The sequence below is a fragment of the Ictidomys tridecemlineatus genome, chromosome 1 (assembly GCF_052094955.1).
Source record: "Ictidomys tridecemlineatus isolate mIctTri1 chromosome 1, mIctTri1.hap1, whole genome shotgun sequence".
In the NCBI taxonomy this organism is placed as follows: Eukaryota; Metazoa; Chordata; class Mammalia; order Rodentia; family Sciuridae; genus Ictidomys; species Ictidomys tridecemlineatus.
The window spans coordinates 221443100-221464410 of record NC_135477.1 but is presented as its reverse complement, the minus strand read 5'-3'; the positions used below and the strand labels follow the sequence as shown (position 1 = coordinate 221464410).

The 21311-nt window shown below is 33.4% G+C and overlaps 1 protein-coding gene across 1 annotated transcript in view; it reads left to right on the top strand.

Annotated features, from left to right (window-relative positions):
- Positions 1–21311, top strand: part of Mtrex (Mtr4 exosome RNA helicase) — a 103099-nt gene that overhangs the window by 21300 nt on the left and 60488 nt on the right. The window contains exons 6-13 of the mRNA XM_005319625.3: positions 10462–10636; positions 11667–11757; positions 13440–13564; positions 14567–14665; positions 15263–15365; positions 16976–17107; positions 18400–18479; positions 19852–19962. Of these exons, the coding sequence (XP_005319682.2) occupies positions 10462–10636; positions 11667–11757; positions 13440–13564; positions 14567–14665; positions 15263–15365; positions 16976–17107; positions 18400–18479; positions 19852–19962 (916 nt within the window). The remainder of the gene's footprint in view (positions 1–10461; positions 10637–11666; positions 11758–13439; positions 13565–14566; positions 14666–15262; positions 15366–16975; positions 17108–18399; positions 18480–19851; positions 19963–21311) is intronic.

The following is a 21311-nucleotide window of genomic DNA, read 5'->3' as shown; positions in this document are numbered from 1 at the left end:
TCTAAAATATGTATACTCAGAAAAATGAGAAATTATATCCCCTCTATGTATGATCTATCAAAGTACATAAGTGCATTCTACTGTTATAACTAATTAAAACAAATAAAAAATTTTAAAAAAGAAAATACTAGCAAAAATTTAAAAATTGTATTTTATTTTCCTATATTTTGTCCAATAGAAAGACTCTCATAAGTTTATTTAACCGAAGAATGTAAAAGAATTTTACATATAAAATAATATATAAAAACTAGAAACTTTAAAAAAAATGCAGATTATGATTCAGTGATTATAGATAGGGTGAGGCCAGAGATTATCCAGTAAGTTCCCAGGTGAGAATCAGTGTGTCTGGTGTAAGAACAATACTTTCAGTAGCAAAACTCCAGGATAATTTTATTAATTTTTTTTATTGGTTGTTCACAACATTACAAAGCTCTTGACATCATATTTCATACATTAGATTGAAGTGGGTTATGAACTCCCAATTTTTACCCCAAATGCAGATTGCAGAATCACGTCGGTTACACATCCACAATTTTACATAATGCCTTATTAGTAACTGTTGTATTCTGCTACCTTTCCTATCCCCATTCCCTCACATCTTCTCTCTCTACCCCATCTACTGTAATTCATTACTCTCCTTGTTTATTTTCCCATTCCCCTCACAACCTCGTATATGTAATTTTGTATAGCAATGAGGGTCTCCCTTCATTTCCATGCAATTTCCCTTTTCTCTCCCTTTCCCTCCCATCTCATGACTCTGTTTAATGTTAATCTTTTCTTCCTGCTCTTCCTCCCTGCTCTGTTCATAGTTGCCCCCATTATATCAAAGAAGACATTTGGTATTTGTTTTTTAGGGATTTGGCTAGCTTCACTAAGCATAATCTGCTCTAGTGCCATCCATTTCCCTGCAAATTCCATGATTTTGTCATTTTTTAATGCTGCGTAATATTCCATGGTGTATAAATGCCACATTTTTTTATCCATTCATCTATTGAAGGGCATCTGGGTTGGTTCCACAGTCTAGCTATTATGAATTGTGCTGCTATGAACATCGATGTGGCAGTATCCCTGTAGTATGCTCTTTTAAGGTCTTCAGGGAATAGTCCGAGAAGGGCAATAGCTGGGTCAAATGGTGGTTCCATTCCCAGCTTTCCCAGGAATCTCCATACGGCTTTCCAAATTGGCCACACCAATTTGCAGTCCCACCAGCAATGTACAAGTGTACCCTTTTCTCCACATCCTCGCCAGCACTTGTTGTTGTTTGACTTCATAGTGGCTGTCAATCTTACTGGAGTGAGATGGTATCTTAGGGTGGCTTTGATTTGCATTTCTCTGACTGCTAGAGATGGTGAGCATTTTTTCATGTACTTGTTGATTGATTGTATATCCTCCTCTGAAAAGTGTCTGTTCAGGTCCTTGGCCCATTTGTTGATTGGGTGATTTGTTATCTTATTGTCTAATTTTTTGAGTTCTTTGTATACTCTGGATATTAGGGCTCTATCTGAAGTGTGAGGAGTAAAAATTTGTTCCCAAGATGAAGGCCCCCTATTTACCTCTCTTATTGTTTCTCTTGCTGAGGAAAAAACTTTTTGGTTTAAGTAAGTCCCGTTTGTTGATTCTTGTTATTAACTCTTGTGCTATGGGTGTCCTATTAAGGAATTTGGAGCCCGACCCCACAATATGTAGATCGGAGCCACCTTTTTCTTCTATCAGACGCAGAGTCTCTGATTTGATATCAAGCTCCTTGATCCATTTTGAGTTAACTTTTGTGCATGGTGAGAGAAAGGGATTCAGTTTCATTTTGTTGCATATGGATTTCCAGTTTTCCCAACACCATTTGTTGAAGATGCTATCCTTCCTCCATTGCATGCTTTTAGCCCCTTTATCGAATATAAGATAGTTGTAACTTTGTGGATTAATCTCTCTGTCCTCTATTGTATACCATTGGTCCACCTGCCTGTTTTGGTACCAGTACCATGCTGTTTTTGTCACTATTGCTCTGTAATATAGTTTGAAATCTGGTATCGCTATACCACCTGATTCACACTACCTGCTTAGAATTGCTTTTGCTATTCTGAGTCTTTTATTTTTCCAAATGAATTTCATGATTGCTTTATCTATTTCTGCAAGAAATGCCGTTGGGATTTTGATTGGCATTGCATTAAACCTATAGAGAACTTTTGATAATATCGCCATTTTGATAATGTTAGTTCTGCCTATCCATGAACAGGGTATATTTTTCTATCTTCTAAGATCTTCTACTTCTCTCTTTAGAGTTCTGTAGTTTTCATTGTATAAGTCTTTCACCTCTTTTGTTAGGTTGATTCTCAAGTATTTTATTTTTTTTGAGGATATTGTGAATGGAGTGTTTTTCCTCATTTCCATTTCAGAAGTTTTGTCGCTGATATACAGAAATGCCTTTGATTTATGCGTGTTGATTTTATATCCTGCTACTTTGCTGAATTCATTTATTAGTTCTATTAGTTTCTTTGTAGACCCTTTTGGGTCTTCTAGGTATAGAATCATGTCATCTGCAAATAGTGATAATTTAAGTTCTTCTTTTTCTATTTTTATGCCTTTAATTTCTTTCGTCTGTCTAATTGCTCTGGCCAGTGTTTCGAGAACTATATTGAATAGAAGTGGTGATAGAGGGCATCCCTGTCTTGTTCCAGATTTTAAAGGGAATGCCTTCAATTTTTCTCCATTCAGAATGATGCTAGCCTGAGGCTTAGCATAGATAGCTTTTACAATGTCCAGGTAAGTTTCGGTTATCCCTAATTTTTCTAATGTTTTGAACATAAAGGGATGCTGTACTTTGTCAAATGCTTTTTCTGCGTCTATCGAGATGATCATATGGATCTTATCTTTAAGTCTATTGATGTGGTGAATAACATTTATTGATTTCCGTATATTGAACCATCCTTGCATCCCAGGGATGAATCCTACTTGATCATGGTGCACAATTTTTTTTATGTGTTTTTGTATTCGATTCGCCAGAATTTTATTGAGGATTTTTGCATCTAGGTTCATTAGAGATATTGGTCTGTAGTTTTCTTTCTTTGAGGTTTCATTGTCTGGTTTTGGAATCAGGATGATGTTGGCCTCATAGAATGAATTTGGAAGAGCTCCCTCTTTTTCTGTTTCCTGAAATAACTTGAAAAGCATTGGTATTAATTCTTCTTTAAAGGTTTTGTAAAACTCTGCTGTATACCCATCCGGTCCTGGGCTTTTCTTGGTTGGTAGTCTTTTGATGGCTTCTTCAATTTCATCCATCGATATTGGTCTGTTCAAATTGTGTGTATCCTCCTGACTCAGTCTGGGCAAATCATATGACTTAAGAAATTTATCGAAATCTTCACTATCTTCTATTTTATTGGAATATAGGTTTTCAAAATAATTTCTAATTTCTTCTGTATTTCTGTAGCATCTGTTGTGATGTTGCCTTTTTCATCCCGTATGTTAGTAATTTGAGTTCTCTCTCTTCTTCTCTTCGTTAGCATGGCTAAAGGTCTGTCTATCTTATTTATTTTTTCGAAGAACAAACTTTTAGTTTTGTTAATTTTTTCAATAGTTTCTTTTGTTTCAATTTCATTGATTTCCGCTCTGATTTCAATTATTTCTTGCCTTCTGCTACGTTTGCTGTTGTTTTGCTCTTCCTTTTCTAGCGCTTTGAGATGAAGTGTGAGCTCATTTATTTGTTGTTTTTTTCATTTTTTGAGGAATGACCTCCAGGCGATGAATTTCCCTCTTAAAACTGCTTTCATTGTGTCCCATAGATTCCGATATGTTGTGTCTGTATTTTCATTTATCTCTAAGAATTTTTTGATTTCCTCCTTTATGTCTTCTGTAACCCATTGATCATTCAGTAACATATTGTTCATTTTCCATGTGATGTAGGATTTTTCCTTCCTTCTTTTATCTTTGATTTCCAGTTTCATTCCATTATGATCAGATAAAATGCATGGTATTATCTCCACCCCTTTATATTTACTTAGGGTTGCCCTATGGCATAATATAAGGTCTATTTTTGAGAAGGATCCATGTGCTGCTGAGAAAAAAGTATATCCATTTGATGATGGTTGAAATATTATATATATGTCAGTTAATTCTAGATTATTGATTGTGGTATTGAGTTCTATAGTTTCTTTATTCAACTTTTGTTTGGAGGATCTGTCCAATGGTGAGAGAGGTGTATTGACGTCACCCATAATTATTGTGTTGTGGTCTATTTGATTCTTGAACTTGAGGAGAATTTGTTTTTTGAATGTCGCAGCACCATTATTTGGTGCATAAATATTGATAATTGTTATGTCTTGTTGGTGAACGGTTCCTTTTAACAGTATATAATGTCCTTTCTTATCCCTTTTGATTAACTTAGTCTTGAATTAGATGTGAAGATGGCCACCCCTGCTTGCTTTTGAGGACCGTGTGCATGGTATATTTTTTCCCATCCTTTCACCTTCAGCCTGTGTATGTCTTTTCCAATCAGATGTGTCTCCTGGAGGCAGCATAGTGTTGGAGTTGTTTTTTTAATCCATGATACCAGCCTATGTTGCTTTATTGGAGAGTTTAAGCCATTAACATTTAGTTACTATTGATATATGGTTTGTACTTCCAGCCATGTTTGATTATTTATCCTTTTTTTTTTTTTTAATTTAGTTTCTTTCTCCATGATTATCTTTCCCCCCGCCCTCTGTCTTTACCGAGGTACTTCCCACTGATGGTTTTGGTTATTGTTTTTCATTTCTTCCTCGTGTAGTGTTTTGCTCAAGATGCTTTGTAATGCTGGTTTTCTGGCTGCAAATTCTTTTAACTTTTGTTTATCATGAAAGATTTTTATTCCGTTGTCATACCTGAAGCTTAATTTTGCTGGATACAGAATTCTTGGTTGGCATCCATTGTCATTCAGTGTTTGAAATACATTGTTCCATGACCTTCTTGCTTTCAGCGTCTGCGATAAAAAATCTGTTGTTAACCTTATTGGTTTACCCCTGAATGTAATCTGCCTCCTTTCTCTTGTAGGTTTTAATATTTTCTCTTTGTTCCATATATTGGATATCTTCATAACAATGTGTCTTGGCGTTGATCTACTGTGATTTTGTGTGCTTGGTGTCCTGTATGCATCTACAATTTGTATAACTGTTTCCATTTTTATTTCTGGAAAGTTTTCTGTAATTATTTCATTCAGCAGGTTACACATTCCCTTGGTTTGAATCTCTGTACCTTCTTCTATCCCGATGGCTCGTAAGTTTGGTTTTTTTATGTTATCCCATAACTCTTGGATGTTTTTCTCGTGATTTTTTACCAGCCTTTCTGATTTGGCTAGACTCTTTTCAAGATGATATATTTTGTCTTCATTATCTGACGTTCTGGCTTCTACTTGCTCCGCTCTGTTAGTGATACTCTCAATTGAGTTTTTAATTTGGTTTATCGTTTCCTTCATTTCTAGAATTATTGTTTGATTTTTTTTCATAATCTCTATCTCCTGATAAAGATGCTTAACTTTTTCTTTTATCTGTTTATATAATTCGTTTTCAATGTGTTCTTTCACTGTTTGAATTTGCTGTCTCATATCCTCTTTAAGGTTCCATTCCATCTGTGTAAGGTGTTCCTTGTGTTCTTTATTTATTTTTTTTTATTTTTTATTTTTTTTAATTTTTTATTTTTTTTATTGGTTGTTCACAACATTACAAAGCTCTTGACATATCATATTTCATACATTAGATTGAAGTGGGTTATGAACTCCCAATTTTACCCCAAATGCAGTCCTTGTGTTCTTTATATGACCATTTTTCTGACGACTCTAGGTCCTCCTGAATATTTAGGCTGTCCTTCATTGTTTGTACTCCTTTTCTTCCTTGCTTTTTCATGCTGCTCATGTTACTTCTTGTTCTGTTTGACTGCTGAGTTACTGTTTACTCCTATAAATTCATTTGGTGCTTGGGAGGAAAGGTATTAGAAGGGAAGGGAAGAAGTCACTAAAGAGAATGAGAGTAAGCAGGTCGAATTCAAGGAAGGGGGAATAAGAAAATTGAAAAGAAATGAGTAGACAAAAGAAGAAAAACAAATAGGAAATAAAAAAAGAAAAAAATTTTAAAAATAATAATAATAAAAAAAATTAAAATTAGAAGAAAAAAAATAAAAAAATTTAAAAAATTTAAAAACCAACAAGAAAGAAAAATGAAAATGAAAAAAAACCCCAATTAAAAAAAAAAAACAGAAAAAAAAACCTTATAAATGCAGTCTTAGAGTTTGATTAACTTCTCTTCCAGTAGGTGGAGCTGTGCCCACCAGGCCGTGCTTCTCCTGTCAATACGCGGGAACCAATCACTGTTCAGCAGCTCCTCCTCCCAGACTGGGCGAGTCTCCAATCCTGAGTGCCTAGGGCCTCCTCTTATGTCTTGTCACTTCCCTACTTTTCTTCTAGCCAGGCCCCTCTCACCGGTGACGCTCACCACAATACTGGCTACACGCCAGGTCTGCTGCTCCCGGGAGCCCTGTTTTCATGAACGACTGGGCACACTCTCCCTGTTTGCCATTCCCTCAGACCCTAAGTTTGTAGAGCTTGGGGCTGAGAATCCTCAGCGAATTTTACTTGCCCTCCGATAGCCACCCCCCTGGTAGCTGGTGCAAGAGACCTCAGTTGTCAGCACTGATGGGAGCGGTAGACAGGAATTCCGCGCCGCCGCGGGTCCTGTGCCCCGTCTGATTCCCTTGGTCTCGCCATCTCTCACAGGAGAGCTGGGAGGGGCCCTTAAGGTTTCCCCGATGTGTGGAGAGGGAAGGCTAGGGGATTACACACCTGTAGATGCAGGTTTCAACGAAGTTATCTTCTCTGCAGTCTGGTGACGTCATTTCTCTGCCATGGTGGTATCTCTTGCAAATGGCGACAGTTCGTTTCCCTTTGCCGGGTGACCAATGCAACGGGTGGGTCCTTACTGTCTCTCCCAGGCCCCGTTTCAAACCTGTGGCCACTACCTATGAAGACTCAGTTGGCATTTACCTCCGTAGCATCAGAAGGGCTGACCAGTTGTTTCAGCAGGATGGATTAATGCTGAGTCACAGCTGTTTGTCTTCGGGAAGCAGGCGAACGGGAGCTTGAATTCAGCCGATCCGGGCTCAGTGTGTGTTCTGAGAGGCCCAGACTGTTCACCCCAGATCCACATCAGCTCAGCATTGCCTAGTGATCCTGAGCAAACAGATTTAGGCTGTTTACCACTCCCTATGCCCGCACAGCTGAAGAGGTCAGAGACTTGATCTCTCCGCGCCCGCCGCCATGTTGGATCCCTTTAATATTTTTTTTTTTTTAACAGAGAGAGAGAGAGAGAGAGAATTTTTAATATTTATTTTTTAGTTTTCGGCGGACACAACATCTTTGTTTGTATGTGGTGCTGACGCACACATGCCAGACGAGCGCACTATCGCTTGAGCCACATCCCTATCCCTTTATTAATATTTTTAACTTTTTATTTTAAAATTTGCAGACAGGAAAGATTTAAATGGAAAAATTTTTCAACAAGCTTACCATGGAGGCATAATTCAACATTTTGCAACATTTTTAAGAAGAAAAAATTGGAAATAATCCAAATACAATCAGGAGATAAATAAAACCATTGTGATCTATCCATATATAATACACTACAATTTTAATTAGATGTATAAGTGTGCTTTTGTCCTGTATATCCTTATGAATAACTCTAAAAACAATAAGTATTTCCTTATATCCTTACTAATTCTAGGCTATAATGTAAAATTTTTATCAGTCAAGCATATCTGAAATGATATTTAGTTATTTTCATAAGCATTCCTTAATGAATTATATCTTTATACCCTTACATATTCCTTTTTAAAAATTTGTTATTTTTTTCAGTATACATGTAGAATGGATTTGGACATATCATACATGTATGGAGTATGACTTATTCCAATTAGGGTCTCATTTTTGTGATTTAACATGATATGGAGTAACATTGGTTGTGTATTCATATATGAACATAGGAAAGTTATGTCTGATTCATTGTTCTGTCTTTCCTATTCCCATCTCCCCTTCCTTTTTATTCCCTTTTTGTAATCCAGTCTAATCCCCCTACCCTTATTCTATGTTTGCATTCACATATCAGAGAGAACATATGCCTTTTGGTTTTTGGGGATTGGCCTATTTCACTTACTGTGATAGTCTCCATTTCATCCATTTATTGGGAAATGCCACAATTTCAAGAATAATGGTCTTTAAGTACACCCATGTATTTATTTTTTTCTTTATTTCCTTTGTCACAGTAGTGGGGATTGAACCCAGAGGTGCTCTACCTTTGAGCTACATCCCTGCTATTATTTTTTATTTGAGAGGAGTCCTTAAGTAAGTTGCAGAGTCTGGCCTGGAACTTGGAATCTTCCTACCTTAGCCTCCTGAGTACCTCGGATTTTAGGTATACACTATTGTTTTTGACCATACAGTCTTGGTCTTAATTCCTTGATTCTTTGGTTGTGTTTTCTTTCAGCCTGAAGTATTTTTAAGAAAAATTTTCATAGATCTGTTTGTTAACACTGAATTTCCTCAGTTTTTATTTGAATCTTCTTTGTTTTGCTTTTTGTTTTTAAAGGATTGTCACTGGGTGTAGAATTCTTGGTTTTTTTTTTTTTTCTTTCAACACTCAGGACAAATCATTCTCTTAATGCTATTTCATTCTACTTTATTGTTGGTTGGTTGGTTTTGGTACCAAGGATTGAACACAGGGGTACTTTATCACTGAGCCATATCCCCAGCCCTTTTTATTTATTTATTTTTTATTTTGAGATAGGGTCTTGCTACTTAAAACCTCACTGAATTGCTGAGGCTGGTTTTGAACTTGCAATCCTCCATTCTCAGCCTGCCAAGCCACTGGGATTACAGGCATATGCCCCTGAGCCTGACTACTTTGTTGTTTCTGATGAGAAGTCAGCCTTAATTTTGGTATTCTTTTGTATTTTGTTCTCCTCTGCATATTGTTTTCTGTTGCTGCTGCTTTTCAAAGACTTTGTTACTCAGTAGTTTACTATGATGCTTACTTGATAAGGTCGTTTTTCAAATTCTAATTTGGTTGTGTTTTTAATCGTTTTGGTTTCTGTTGAGATTGCCTACTTATTGAATCTTTGTCCTGTTTCTCTTATTCTTAGAAAGTAACTTCTAACATTTTAAGGACATTTTTCTAATTGCTGTTTTGAAGTTTTTCTCTGCTAAGTCCATTATCTGGGCCACTCTGAACAATTTCTTTTCTTTCTTTCTTTTTTTTTTTTTAAATATTTCTTTTAGTTGTACACAATGCTTTTATTTTTGTTTGTTTATTTTTATGTGGTGCTTAGGATTGAACCCAGGGCCTTGCATGCACCAGGGAGTGCTCTACGGTTGAGCTGCAACCCCAGTCCCACTCCGAATAATTTCTTAATTCTGACTTTCCTTTGATTATAGATCATAATTTTCTGTTCATTTTAAATCTTCTAATTTTTTTTTTAAAGTAGGCATTTCAGATAATGCATGTAGCATGATTGTATTTTTTTTTCATGCCTTAAAATTCCTGTTTGATCATTTGGGGACAACTTTTAAATTTTTAAATTACTGGTTTCATTATTTTGGGTGATAATATTGTTTTAGTTCCTCAACTAGATCATAAGGCTGTAGTGGACAGAAACTGTATCTTAAACAAGGAGGATCTACCATAGTGTTAGAGGTGATTCTAATTTCATGGTCTTTGTTTAAGTACTTTACAGAATTTTTGTTAAAAACAAATAGTATTACTATAAATTCCATAGCTGCAGAAGAACTTTTCTACAATCAGAATCTACTATAACTTTTAGTTAAGAACTGATTTGATTACTATTATACTGGGAAAAAGAGTACATATAGATTGACTTGTTTTGAAACTCTGGAGAACAAATACCCACTGGTTTTCTATGGTTTTCTCATCGTACTCTGTAAATGTATAAACTGACAGGAAGAGAGGTTCTAAACTTGGAGGCCCATTAGTAATATCAAAGTTGTTTTCTTGCAGGAAATAGGGTAATCATTAGTAGTCCATTCGTATTGGCAATCAAGTTTTATTAACTGAATGAGCAGAGCTAAAATTAAAATGTTCTTATTCATTTATACTACTATATTTAGAATTTAAGATTTATTAGTATAATTGTAATAAATAGAATAGATATAAATGTTCTGCAAAGTCAGTATTGAAAATAATGAAGGAAAGATTGAACATTAAATTACATATTAACAATTTAAAAAAAAATTTTTTTGTAGTAGTAGATGGGTGCAATACCTTTATTTTATATATCTTTATATGGTGCTAAACCCAGGGCCTCACATGTGCTAGGCAAGTGCTCTATCACTGAGCTGCATCTTCAACCCCTACATAGTAACAATTTTTGAGATTCTGTACTTGAAAGAAGTTTTATAATTTCTTTATTATTAATTTCATTTTACATTTTTAGGTATGCCATTGCATTGGCCTTAAGGGAAAAGCAGCGTGTAATATTTACCAGCCCAATTAAGGCTCTGAGTAACCAGAAGTACCGTGAAATGTATGAAGAATTTCAAGATGTTGGTCTCATGACTGGAGATGTGACTATTAATCCTACAGCATCTTGTCTTGTTATGACTACAGAGGTAATTTATATAGTGCCTCACTTAACTTTCCCTTTTAAATTTAGCTAATATATCTATTAAATTAGAATGTAATATTTTGTCACTTTTTAGATAAAATACAATACTTTATTTTCTCAGTAGACTTATTAGAAATGAATACAATTTATTTTAAAATGTTCTAGTAACATTAAATGTATTTCCAAATTACTGCTACTTCTCATGTTATGTTGTATGGATTATTTTTTTCAAGTACTTTGAAGTTTTTACTGTCAGTGACATGAAAATATTTTGTTGGTTATGTATACATAAGTAGTGGCTCTTTTTGTTCCATGTGATTTTTTTTTTCCTCTGCATCATCTAATTGTTGATTAAAGTAGGTAAAATAATCAGCTTTTTAAAAAATGCAGTATTTAGCCTCTTATAATCATAGTTAAATTTTGCAATATTTAATAACTAAGGATTACACATGATTAACTATCTTTACTGTTTGAAGTACTTTTGTTTATAGTTTAGTAATATCCTTTCATTTTACAAGAATATAGTATAATAGCATAAATTAGGTTCTGTCTGGAGAGTCAACAAAAAGCATCTCTCACTTTTCATTTTGGTGTTCAGTATGACTTAGGCACCAAATCTATCTATGAAAATTTTCTTTTAACTCCAAAAATAAAAATAATAATAAAAAAGATTGTTACAAAGAGTCTGTGTTGTGAAGTGATGATGCAGTAAACAAGGGGCAAACTGTGGGATCCATTGTCTCAGAAGATAGTTTAACTTTCTTTCAAATCCTAGGAAGTGCAGCCCTTGGGAAAGTGCTGTGCATAAAAGAAAGTGGCTTTATATCCTAGAGAGTAGAGAAGATAATGGTTCTCTTCTTGGATTATATTTGATTAGTAATTCAAGTTGAGAAGTCAGAGATATGTAGCCATCTAATATTATTTTAATATATCCAAAGAATATCCAGAATTCCTTAATGGGAAAAAGAAAGTTTTTGTCTATTAGATGTTGTGCTAAAATCCTGCTAAATTCCCCTCCCCTTTTTTTTAAATAGATTTTAAGAAGTATGCTGTACAGAGGTTCTGAAGTTATGCGAGAAGTTGCTTGGGTCATTTTTGATGAAATCCATTACATGAGAGATTCAGGTATGTTCTATAGTGCTGAGATGTGTACAATGTATTTCACTAAAGAATGGTATTAGGAGCGCTGGGGTGGTGGCGTGGTTGTAAAGCACTTGCCTAGTATATGTGAGGTGTTGGGTTCAATTCTCAGCACTGCATATAAATAAATAAGGGTCCATTGACAACTAAAAAATATATATGCATGAAAAAGACTCTGACCTTAAAAACAAAGGCATTAAGATTTTGAACCAAAACTGCTCAATTTTGCTTTCAGGTTTTGTGTTCCTAGGATTCTAATAAGTTATAGCTTTTTTAAATTGTAGAAATCATCATGAAACATTTTCCTCAGGATTTCAAGTAAAGTTCCTTAATAACTTTTAGTAACTTTTGTTGGGTAAGAAAATACTAATTCAATCTAGGTGCTGTGGCCCATGCCTATAATCCCAGGGGCTTGGGAGGATTTCTAGTTCAGAGCCAGCTTCAGCAATTTATGAGCAAGGCCCTAAACTATTCATAGAGACCCTGTCTCTAAATAAAATACAAAAAAGGCCTGGGGATGTGGCTAAGTGGTTAAGTTCACTCCCCAGTACCAAAAAAGAGAGAATACAAATTCAAATAAAGCAAATTAGGATGGGGATATAGATCAGTGTTAAAGCCTGAGGACTTGGGTTCAATTCCCAATATCACAAAAAACAAAACAAAAAAAAACAAAAAAAAAAACTGGCTTGCTTTTAATACAGAACTCTTTAATATCAATAACATTAAAGAATTTCTAAAACTTCTTACAAGGTTAACGTTCTTGATTTTTATTGTTAGTTTAGTTTTTTACAGTAAACTGAAATGTGTGTTTATGGTAAAAAGTGGAAGTAGGCATGGAAAATGAGCAAAGAGAAAAAATTATTTATATCCTTTACTCTGGCTATTACATTACTATAGTGGAAAAGTAAGTATACTGGGAATTTTGGGAGTTCTGAGAGAGTTAATGTTAACAAAGAGGTTTAAAGGATAATGTTTCATATGTACACACTAAAAACAGGATTTGATATTTTATTTAAAAGCACAGAATTTGCTGTGTTTTTGATAAAAGTAATAGGATTTAACAAAGTTTTTATTAGTATTTCATCCTTGTCAACTTCACTCTATTAAGCCGTGAACAGAGTGGTTTTTGGTTTTAAAATCATGAATCCCGTGTTGATTTGTATATTGTAGGGAGGAAACTGTCAAATTGACTTTCCTGGTTTTTTTCTATTTTAATAAAAACTGACTTATTAGAATTCTGGTGTTCATCAGATCTTTCTTTCATCTTCACAGGACCATTATGGTAATTTAAATGAAAGATGCCATATGGAACAGTAATAGTTTTAACTTTCAAATTTGTTTTCATAATTTTCTACAAGCCATTAACCTCAGCTTTTTAAAGTGTAGTGGAAATACTGTTTCTCTGCCTTGTCACTGGGACTCTGAAGGAAAGGATTCAATCTGGAACTGCTTTTTTTTTCAGGCTATTTCAGAGTAGATGGTGTTTTAATGTACCAACTTTCTAATTCATAGCTTCATGATGAAAAGTAATTTTCAGTAGGTTTTGTCACTAAAAATATGCTTGTGTAAAGTGTTCTGCATTTTAAATTACTAAGCTTAAGAGAAAATAATTTTAGATAATTGTCACCAAAATCTCACTGAATTCCACGGTATATTTATTTTTTCAGAGCGTGGCGTAGTATGGGAGGAAACTATTATTTTGCTTCCTGATAATGTTCACTACGTCTTTCTTTCGGCTACTATTCCAAATGCCCGACAGTTTGCTGAATGGATTTGCCATTTACATAAACAGGTATTTTCTTTCTCTCTTTTGATGATGCTATTATTTTTGCAGATTGGCCTTCCTGTACTTTTCTTCTAATGCTATTCGGATTAGAATAGCCTTACTATTTCTTATACAAGTAGCTTATCAAAATCATCTAACTTTTTAGAAATGCTGATTTCCTAGTCCCATCTCAAACCCTTGGAAGATAGATTTTTTTCTAAGTTTCTAAGTTAATCCTGATTATCCACCAGGTTTGGAAATGACTGTATTTACTCTGACAATGAGATACAAAATACAAAGTAGAGTTTCTTTCCTCTTAGGGCTTTGATACCTAGTGGTCTCTTGAACATTTAATTTGATTTGATTTTTCCCATGTAACATTGTCACACTTTCTTTTGTTTCCATTTTTTTTGCTAGTGCAGATTTAGTGTCTGTCTAGGCCTTTGTTAACAATTATTTGTTTATGCATACTGAATTTTTTTTTGTCCTTAATTTTTCCTCTGCACTAATATCCTCATGAAAAATTATTTTTAACCTATTTATGAGCACTCCTATAGAATGTTTTTAATACTCTCCCACCTGATGTTGCCTAAAGGAGAGAAACCCAGTGGATCTAGATCTGCTGGGATAGCTAGATCAGTCTGCCGCTTTAGAAAGATTTTGAAAAACATTTGTGGGATATAAAAAGTTCATTTACCTCAGGAATCCTTTGTATCACCATATTATTCCATAGAAACAGAGCATGTTCTGTGTACTTACATTATCCCAGGAGTAGGTAATGGGTACTTGAAATATAGGATCACCAATTAGGGAATTGATGAATTGAGACAGTCTTGTATGATTTTGGTAGACTTAATTTTTTTCTCTTTCCTCTTAACTAGTTTTAAAAATATTCTTTTAAAGTATTTTATTTTTGCATGCTTAAATCACCATTTTAATTACATGAGATCTTTTGGATGGGTTAAATGTACATTTTTATGTTGAGGAGATAAAAAGTTTGTATATGTAATTATTTCTTTCTTTTTACAGCCTTGTCATGTCATTTACACGGATTATAGGCCTACTCCATTGCAACACTACATTTTTCCAGCAGGGGGAGATGGCCTTCACCTTGTGGTTGATGAAAATGTAAGGGTTTGTCATTCTGTCATACTTCATTATCTTGTTTTTCCTTGATATTGAACTAGAGAAAAATGGCAGAGATGCATATTTTTTTCTCAAATAGTTTTGCATTCCAAAATTTATTTTTTAAAATATTTTTATTTCAGAATTTGTATTTGATGCCAGGCATTGTGGGACATGCATTTAGTTTCAGCTACTTGGGAGGCTGAGGCAGAACGATTGCTTAGTCCCAGGAATTTGAGGCCAACCTGGGCAACCTAGCAAGACCCTGGCTTAAAAATAAATAAATAAAATTATATTTGAGATTTGCATTTTTCTTATACATGAATTTTCCTATCTTCCTTTTCTAGTATTTAAAAACGTCTGAGAATTGAGGCTCTAGATGTGTTTCAGATGTTTTATGCCTTGCTTTTCACAATTCCATTCCTTCTTATTACCTTTTATTACCTTTCATCAAGGATTATGTTTTAATTATTTTAGTAACCTTTGTTTTATTTATTGTTAAATTGTTTTTATTATTTGATTAAGCTTTGTGTTTAAAGTTATGAAAAACGTTTGAATTATGATTAAATGTAAATTACTTAAAAAGATATTTGATTTCAGGGTGACTTCAGAGAAGACAATTTTAATACTGCAATGCAAGTGCTTCGAGATGCAGGTGATTTGGCAAAAGGAGACCAGAAGGGGCGGAAAGGAGGAACAAAAGGTAATTTGGAACATTGTTTCAAGAGGATTTTACACGTAAATTGTATATTCAAATTATTCCAATATTTTATGTCTTTAATGTTTTTCTCAGGAACCTATTTAGAGATCTAGATGATATATAGCAAAATTGAATGAATAAAGATTGATCTCTACATTAATTTTGATTTAATTTGAATAAAATAGAAGTCACCCAATTAAAGTGCTCAATTCAGTGGTTTTTAGTAAATTCACGTTATTATCGAAACTTTTTTATATTTACACATAATTCAATTAAAATACATAACTTGGAAGTTTTTAGTATATTCTTTGAGTTTTAAAACCATGACCACTATGTAATTCCAAAATATTTTTATCAACCTTGAAAGAATTCCTGCATACATTAACAGCCATTATCCATCTTATTCACTCCTTATTTTATTTATTTATTTATTCTGTGGACTTAGGCAATTACTAATCTCCTTTCTGTCAATGGATTTGCCTTTCTGTACAGGTCATATAAATGGAAATCAAAAGTGGTCTTTTGTGACTGGCTTCTTAAAGTTTTTAAGATTCATTCCACTTATACTGTGTGTCAGTATTTCATTCTTTCTTATGGTCAAATAACATTCCATTCTATGAATAATACCACATTTTATTTCTCCAGTCACCAGTGAATGAACATTTGGGTTTCTAGTTTTTGATTATTATGAATAATGTTGCTGTAAACATTCTCTTATGTACTGCATGTTCTTGCAAGAATATATGTGTTTTATTTTTTCCTTGTTATGTACCTAGGAGTAAACTGATGGGTCATATGAAAGGAATATGTTTAACCTTTGGAGGACTACCAAATTATTTTCCAAAATGGCTTCACCATATTACATTCCCATTAGAGTGTATAAGCGTTCCACTTTCTCAACGTTGAATCCAGGGATGCTTAACCACTGAGCCACATCCTTAGCCCTTTTTGTATTTTATTTAGAGACAGGGTCTCACTAAGTTGCTGAGGCTTGCTTTGAACTTGCTATCCTCTTGCCTTAGCCCCTGGTATTACAGACATGTACCACTCTGCCCTGTTCTCCGCATTCTTGCTAGTATTTAGTGTTTTGTGTCTATTCGAGTTTTGTGTCTATGCATGTAAATGTGAGTGATATTTCTGTGTGGTTTGATATACATTCCCCTGATTGACTAGTGATTTTAAGCAATTTTTTATATGCTCATTGGTCATTTGTACATCTTTGAAGAAATGTCTATTTCTTAAACTGTGTCCACTTGTAAATTAGATTGTTTGGCTCTGTTGTAAAACTTCTTTTTCTATTCCGGATTTTAGACCTTTATCAGACAGATGATTTGTAATATTTTTTTGTGTTTGGATGGGAGTTTTTTTCTTTTACTTTATTAATGAAGTCCATTAAAGTATGAACGTTTTTCATTTTAATGGAATCTAGTAGTAGATTATTTTCCTTTTATTGCTTTTGTTTTTGGTGTCATATCCAAGAATACTTTGTCTGACTTAAGATTATCAAGATTTTATCCCATATTTTAAGAGCTTTATAGTTTTAGCTTTTATGTTTAGGTCTGTCATCCATTTTTAATTAATTTTGGTGTATGGTTTATCTACTTTTTTTGTAGGACCATCAAATGTGTTCAAGATAGTGAAAATGATTATGGAAAGAAATTTTCAACCTGTAATTATTTTCAGTTTTAGCAAGAAGGATTGTGAAGCTTATGCTCTTCAAATGACCAAATTAGATTTCAACACAGGTACTACATGTCTGTAGTTTTAATGTGGTGTGAAAATTAATGTAAAATATATTTCTAGTAATGTATCTGTTGTTACTTAGTACTCAGAATGTTTGAAAAGTTTTAAGAGACCCTTGCTTTAAATTTCTTTCTTCTCTACTCTCTTTTATTAATAAAGATAAGTATTAAGCTTTATATTATTCCCAGATAACTCTATGGAGAAACATTAAAATCATACCATCTTTCTTTTCATTGCAGTTGGTTATTGTGGTTCTCTCTTCTGCTTCTTAAGAATTAGTCTCTTGATCAGACTACCTTGTCTTATAAATGTTGTGCTTCATTCCTAATAGGTAATTAACTATGTTGAAACTGAACGTAGTAAAAACTTCTAGGAATATATATTAACTATGAATATACCTCACTAGCCTAGCCAAGAATTGCAGTTGTGATTAATACTAGCCCAGTTGTCATTCAGTTCTGCTGATTCATATGCAGTTCTTACAGTGAGTAGTAAATGATATCTTGAATCATCCAAAAATCAAATTTCCATTTTATTGTTTTCTTTATCAAGATCGAGATTTCTTTCTTTCTTTCTTTCTTTCTTTCTTTCTTTCTTTCTTTCTTTCTTTCTTTCTTTCTTTCTTTCTTTCTTTCTTTCTCTCTCTCTTTCTCTCTTTCTTTCTCTCTTTCTTTCTCTCTCTCTCTCTCTCTCTCTCTCTCTCTCCCTCCCTCCCTCCCTCTCTCTTTTCCATGGGTAAAAGTAAAACGACAGATGGTAACTACACAGCTTCCTAATGCCAATATTTTTTGAGTGAATTGCTCTGCTTAGAATTGTTTTCTCTAAAATACCGGTGCCAAAAATGTTAAAAGTTTCAAGATTATATGTTGATTAATTTAACAAATATTTATTGAGTAATTATTTGATAGTACAAGAAAACAGTCCAGTGATTAAGAGCATGGGTTTTGGTATTGTTACTCTTAACAGTTAATAGCAGTGTTGATTATATACACTAAACCTCACTTAATAAAAGGTGGGTAATAATAGTTGTTGTGTCCTATTTTGTTAGAAATAGATGTTACTTATAAAGCACTTAGTGTAGTTATTTGTTACTATTTTTATTTGCTTTTTTCCCTGAATTTAGTCTTCTAGATACATTTTGAGGCACAGTAAATTTTATTAATTATGTGGTGATTTTTATCTGCTTTTTAAGCACTGATTCTTTACTTTTACTCTGTAGACTCCTATTGTAATGTGTGAAGTTTGGTATCAGACTCATTTTAATATTTATGTGCCCTTGAATTTTCTCTCTTAGACGAAGAAAAGAAGATGGTTGAAGAAGTATTCAGTAATGCAATTGACTGCTTGTCTGATGAAGATAAAAAACTCCCTCAGGTAAGTTTTTAAAATTACCAAGTGTAGATGTTAATAAATGGCTAATATTAGCTTTTGTTACAGTATAGCACTGCTTGTACTTTGCAGCCTTGTATACTGAAATGATACCTTAATTTGTATTTTAAAGTGCTGAAAAGGTAACTGGAGAAAAGATTTGGGAGCTTTTCACCAAAAAAAAAAAAAAAAACAAAACATGATCTGAATATTACTGCTTTTGTTGCCACATTATGAAATTTTTAGTGCTAGTACAATTTCTTAATTCATAAGAATACCAAATACAACAAAACAAGAGAGTACCTAATCAAAATTATGTTTAGTGAGGAAATTAACACTATTTTACTATAATCATGTTTTTCTTTTGAACGTTGAAATTGCCTGAGAATTCTAAAATATGCTGATACTTAGGTGCCCATTCACAGAGATTCTGATTTGATGGCTCTGGTTTCTATACTGTTACTAGATTTCTTTCAAAAACTCCCTATGTGATTCAACTATATATCCAAAACTGAAAACTACTACTTTAGATCAACATAGTACATGAAACTTTTGTTATATGAAGACAAATATTTGGAGTAATACTCTGCTATATAAATGAATGCTTCATTTGTAAGGGATTTATCTAAGACAATAGCATGTTTGTTGACCTTTAAAATGGTATTCATAAATCTGTTTTGTAATTTTTCTTCTCAACTGAATTATTAGTATAAAAGGAATGAGCCATATCTTTATACAAAACTTTGTTATCTTAACACACTTCTAATAGTAGGTATTTGATGTTGTTTTATAGATGTTAATGATTATGTGTTTATTTTTAAATGAAGTTCATATTTATGTTAAGTCTGGTCATAGTTATTTTTCTTGCTTATGAATGACCAGTTACATTTTAGGTTTGTCTGTTTATTTTTTAAGATACAGAGTTTCACCCTTTTGCCCAGACGGCTTGGAATTCTAGATTAATCCTTCTACATCAGCTTTCATAGTAGCTTGAACTATAGGCACATACCAACATGCTGGTCTGTAAATTTATTTTGCACAGATAAACTCTATTCTCTTAGCTCATGATTATTTTGGAGGAGATGAAATGATCCTGAAAAATTTGAGGCATCAAAGGATTTGTGAAATTTATTCACACATACTTATCATGTCATAGATAAAGGAAGGCCAGAGTTTGTTTATATTTTAAGTTAAATAATCTGGCAATATGGGGTTTGGGTTTTGCTTTTATTCTGATAAGATTTTATGAAAAGGTTTTTGTTCTGAAAACATTTTATGCTTTCTTTAAACAAAACATTCTTTTTAATTACCCATTTTTCTTAATATTTAGTTTAACATTTTAAAATGTCCTATCATAAATCTTATTCGAAAATCACAGGTTGAACATGTACTTCCTCTTTTGAAGCGAGGGATTGGTATTCACCATGGTGGTTTACTTCCTATTTTGAAAGAAACTATAGAAATTCTCTTTTCTGAAGGATTGATAAAGGTATGGTTTTATTTTTATTTGTAATGCCACTGAATTGTGTCCTATAGACAGTTTGAAGATTACAGTTAACATTGTTGTGAGCAGTTTTATTTTGTTTCTTCTGTGTGGGGGATTGAACCCAGGGCCTCACACATGGCTAACCAAACACTCTACCACTGAGCTATCCTCACAACCTCTCTCGGCAGTGTTTTGATTTTTGTGTTTATTCTTAAAGAATAAATTTTGGCATGCAGATTAAAAAAGAAATCATGTTTCCTTAAAGTAAGAAATAGTATCACTATTGAATACCTTTTGGAGAAGGTGCTATCTACTTATTAGACATGGAGTTGATTTAATAAGTGAACTTCTTCCTACTGATTAAGAGGACTCATTTAAAGAAGACAAGAACTGCTTGTTAAAGTTAGGAAAGAGAGGACTGGGGTTGTAGCTCAACAGTAGAGCACTCGCCTCACACATGCAAGACTCTGGGTTCTATCCTCAGCACCACTAAAAATAATTAAGTGAAATAAAAGTATTAAAAAAATAATTAGGAAAGAGAGTTATAGAATGTTTTGATTGAACCCATGGAGAATCTAATTTGATTTTCTAACAAAAAATTACATTGAAGCTTGAATCCAGAGGGTTACAGTTTCACATTGGAAACATGAGCTTCTATATGACTCTCCAATTATTTTATATTTAAAAATCATTAAAATTTTAAAAAGGATGGAGCGTTATTGAGAATTTTAAAGCCTTACATAGAATTTTTTTAAGAAATAATTTTTCATCCTGAAGAATGTATTTGAGGTACTTTTTTGAGGGGGGCCAGGGTATCAGGGATTGAACTCAGGGACACTCAACCACTGAGTCATATCCCCAGCCCTATTTTGTATTTTATTTAGAGACAGAGTCTCACTGAGTTGCTTAGTGCCTCATTATTACTAAGGCTGACTTTGAATTCACGAATTCAAAGACAATCCTCCTGTCTCTCCCTCCCAAGGTGCTAGAATTACAGGTTTGAGCTACTTTAATAAAGATTTGGTAATGTTTATACTGGATCTTAATAAGTCCCTTTTTTCCCTTCTAGATTATAAATTTGTGAAGTTTTACTTTTAAAGGATCTTTTTAAAAAAGTATGAATGATAGTTGTTTGTTGTAAAATTCAATTAATTATAAATAAAATAAAAAGTGAAAGGTATGCATTCCTTTCATTTCCCACAAATACCTTCATTCCTTTTAGCCAATGAATAGTATTCTTTGAAGTATTATCTTTCCTATTGAGGAAAATTTGATGTCTTAGTGACATGTACATATATCTTTTTATGCTTCAACTATTTTTATTGGTTCAATCTTAGTTGTGATCCTAAAGA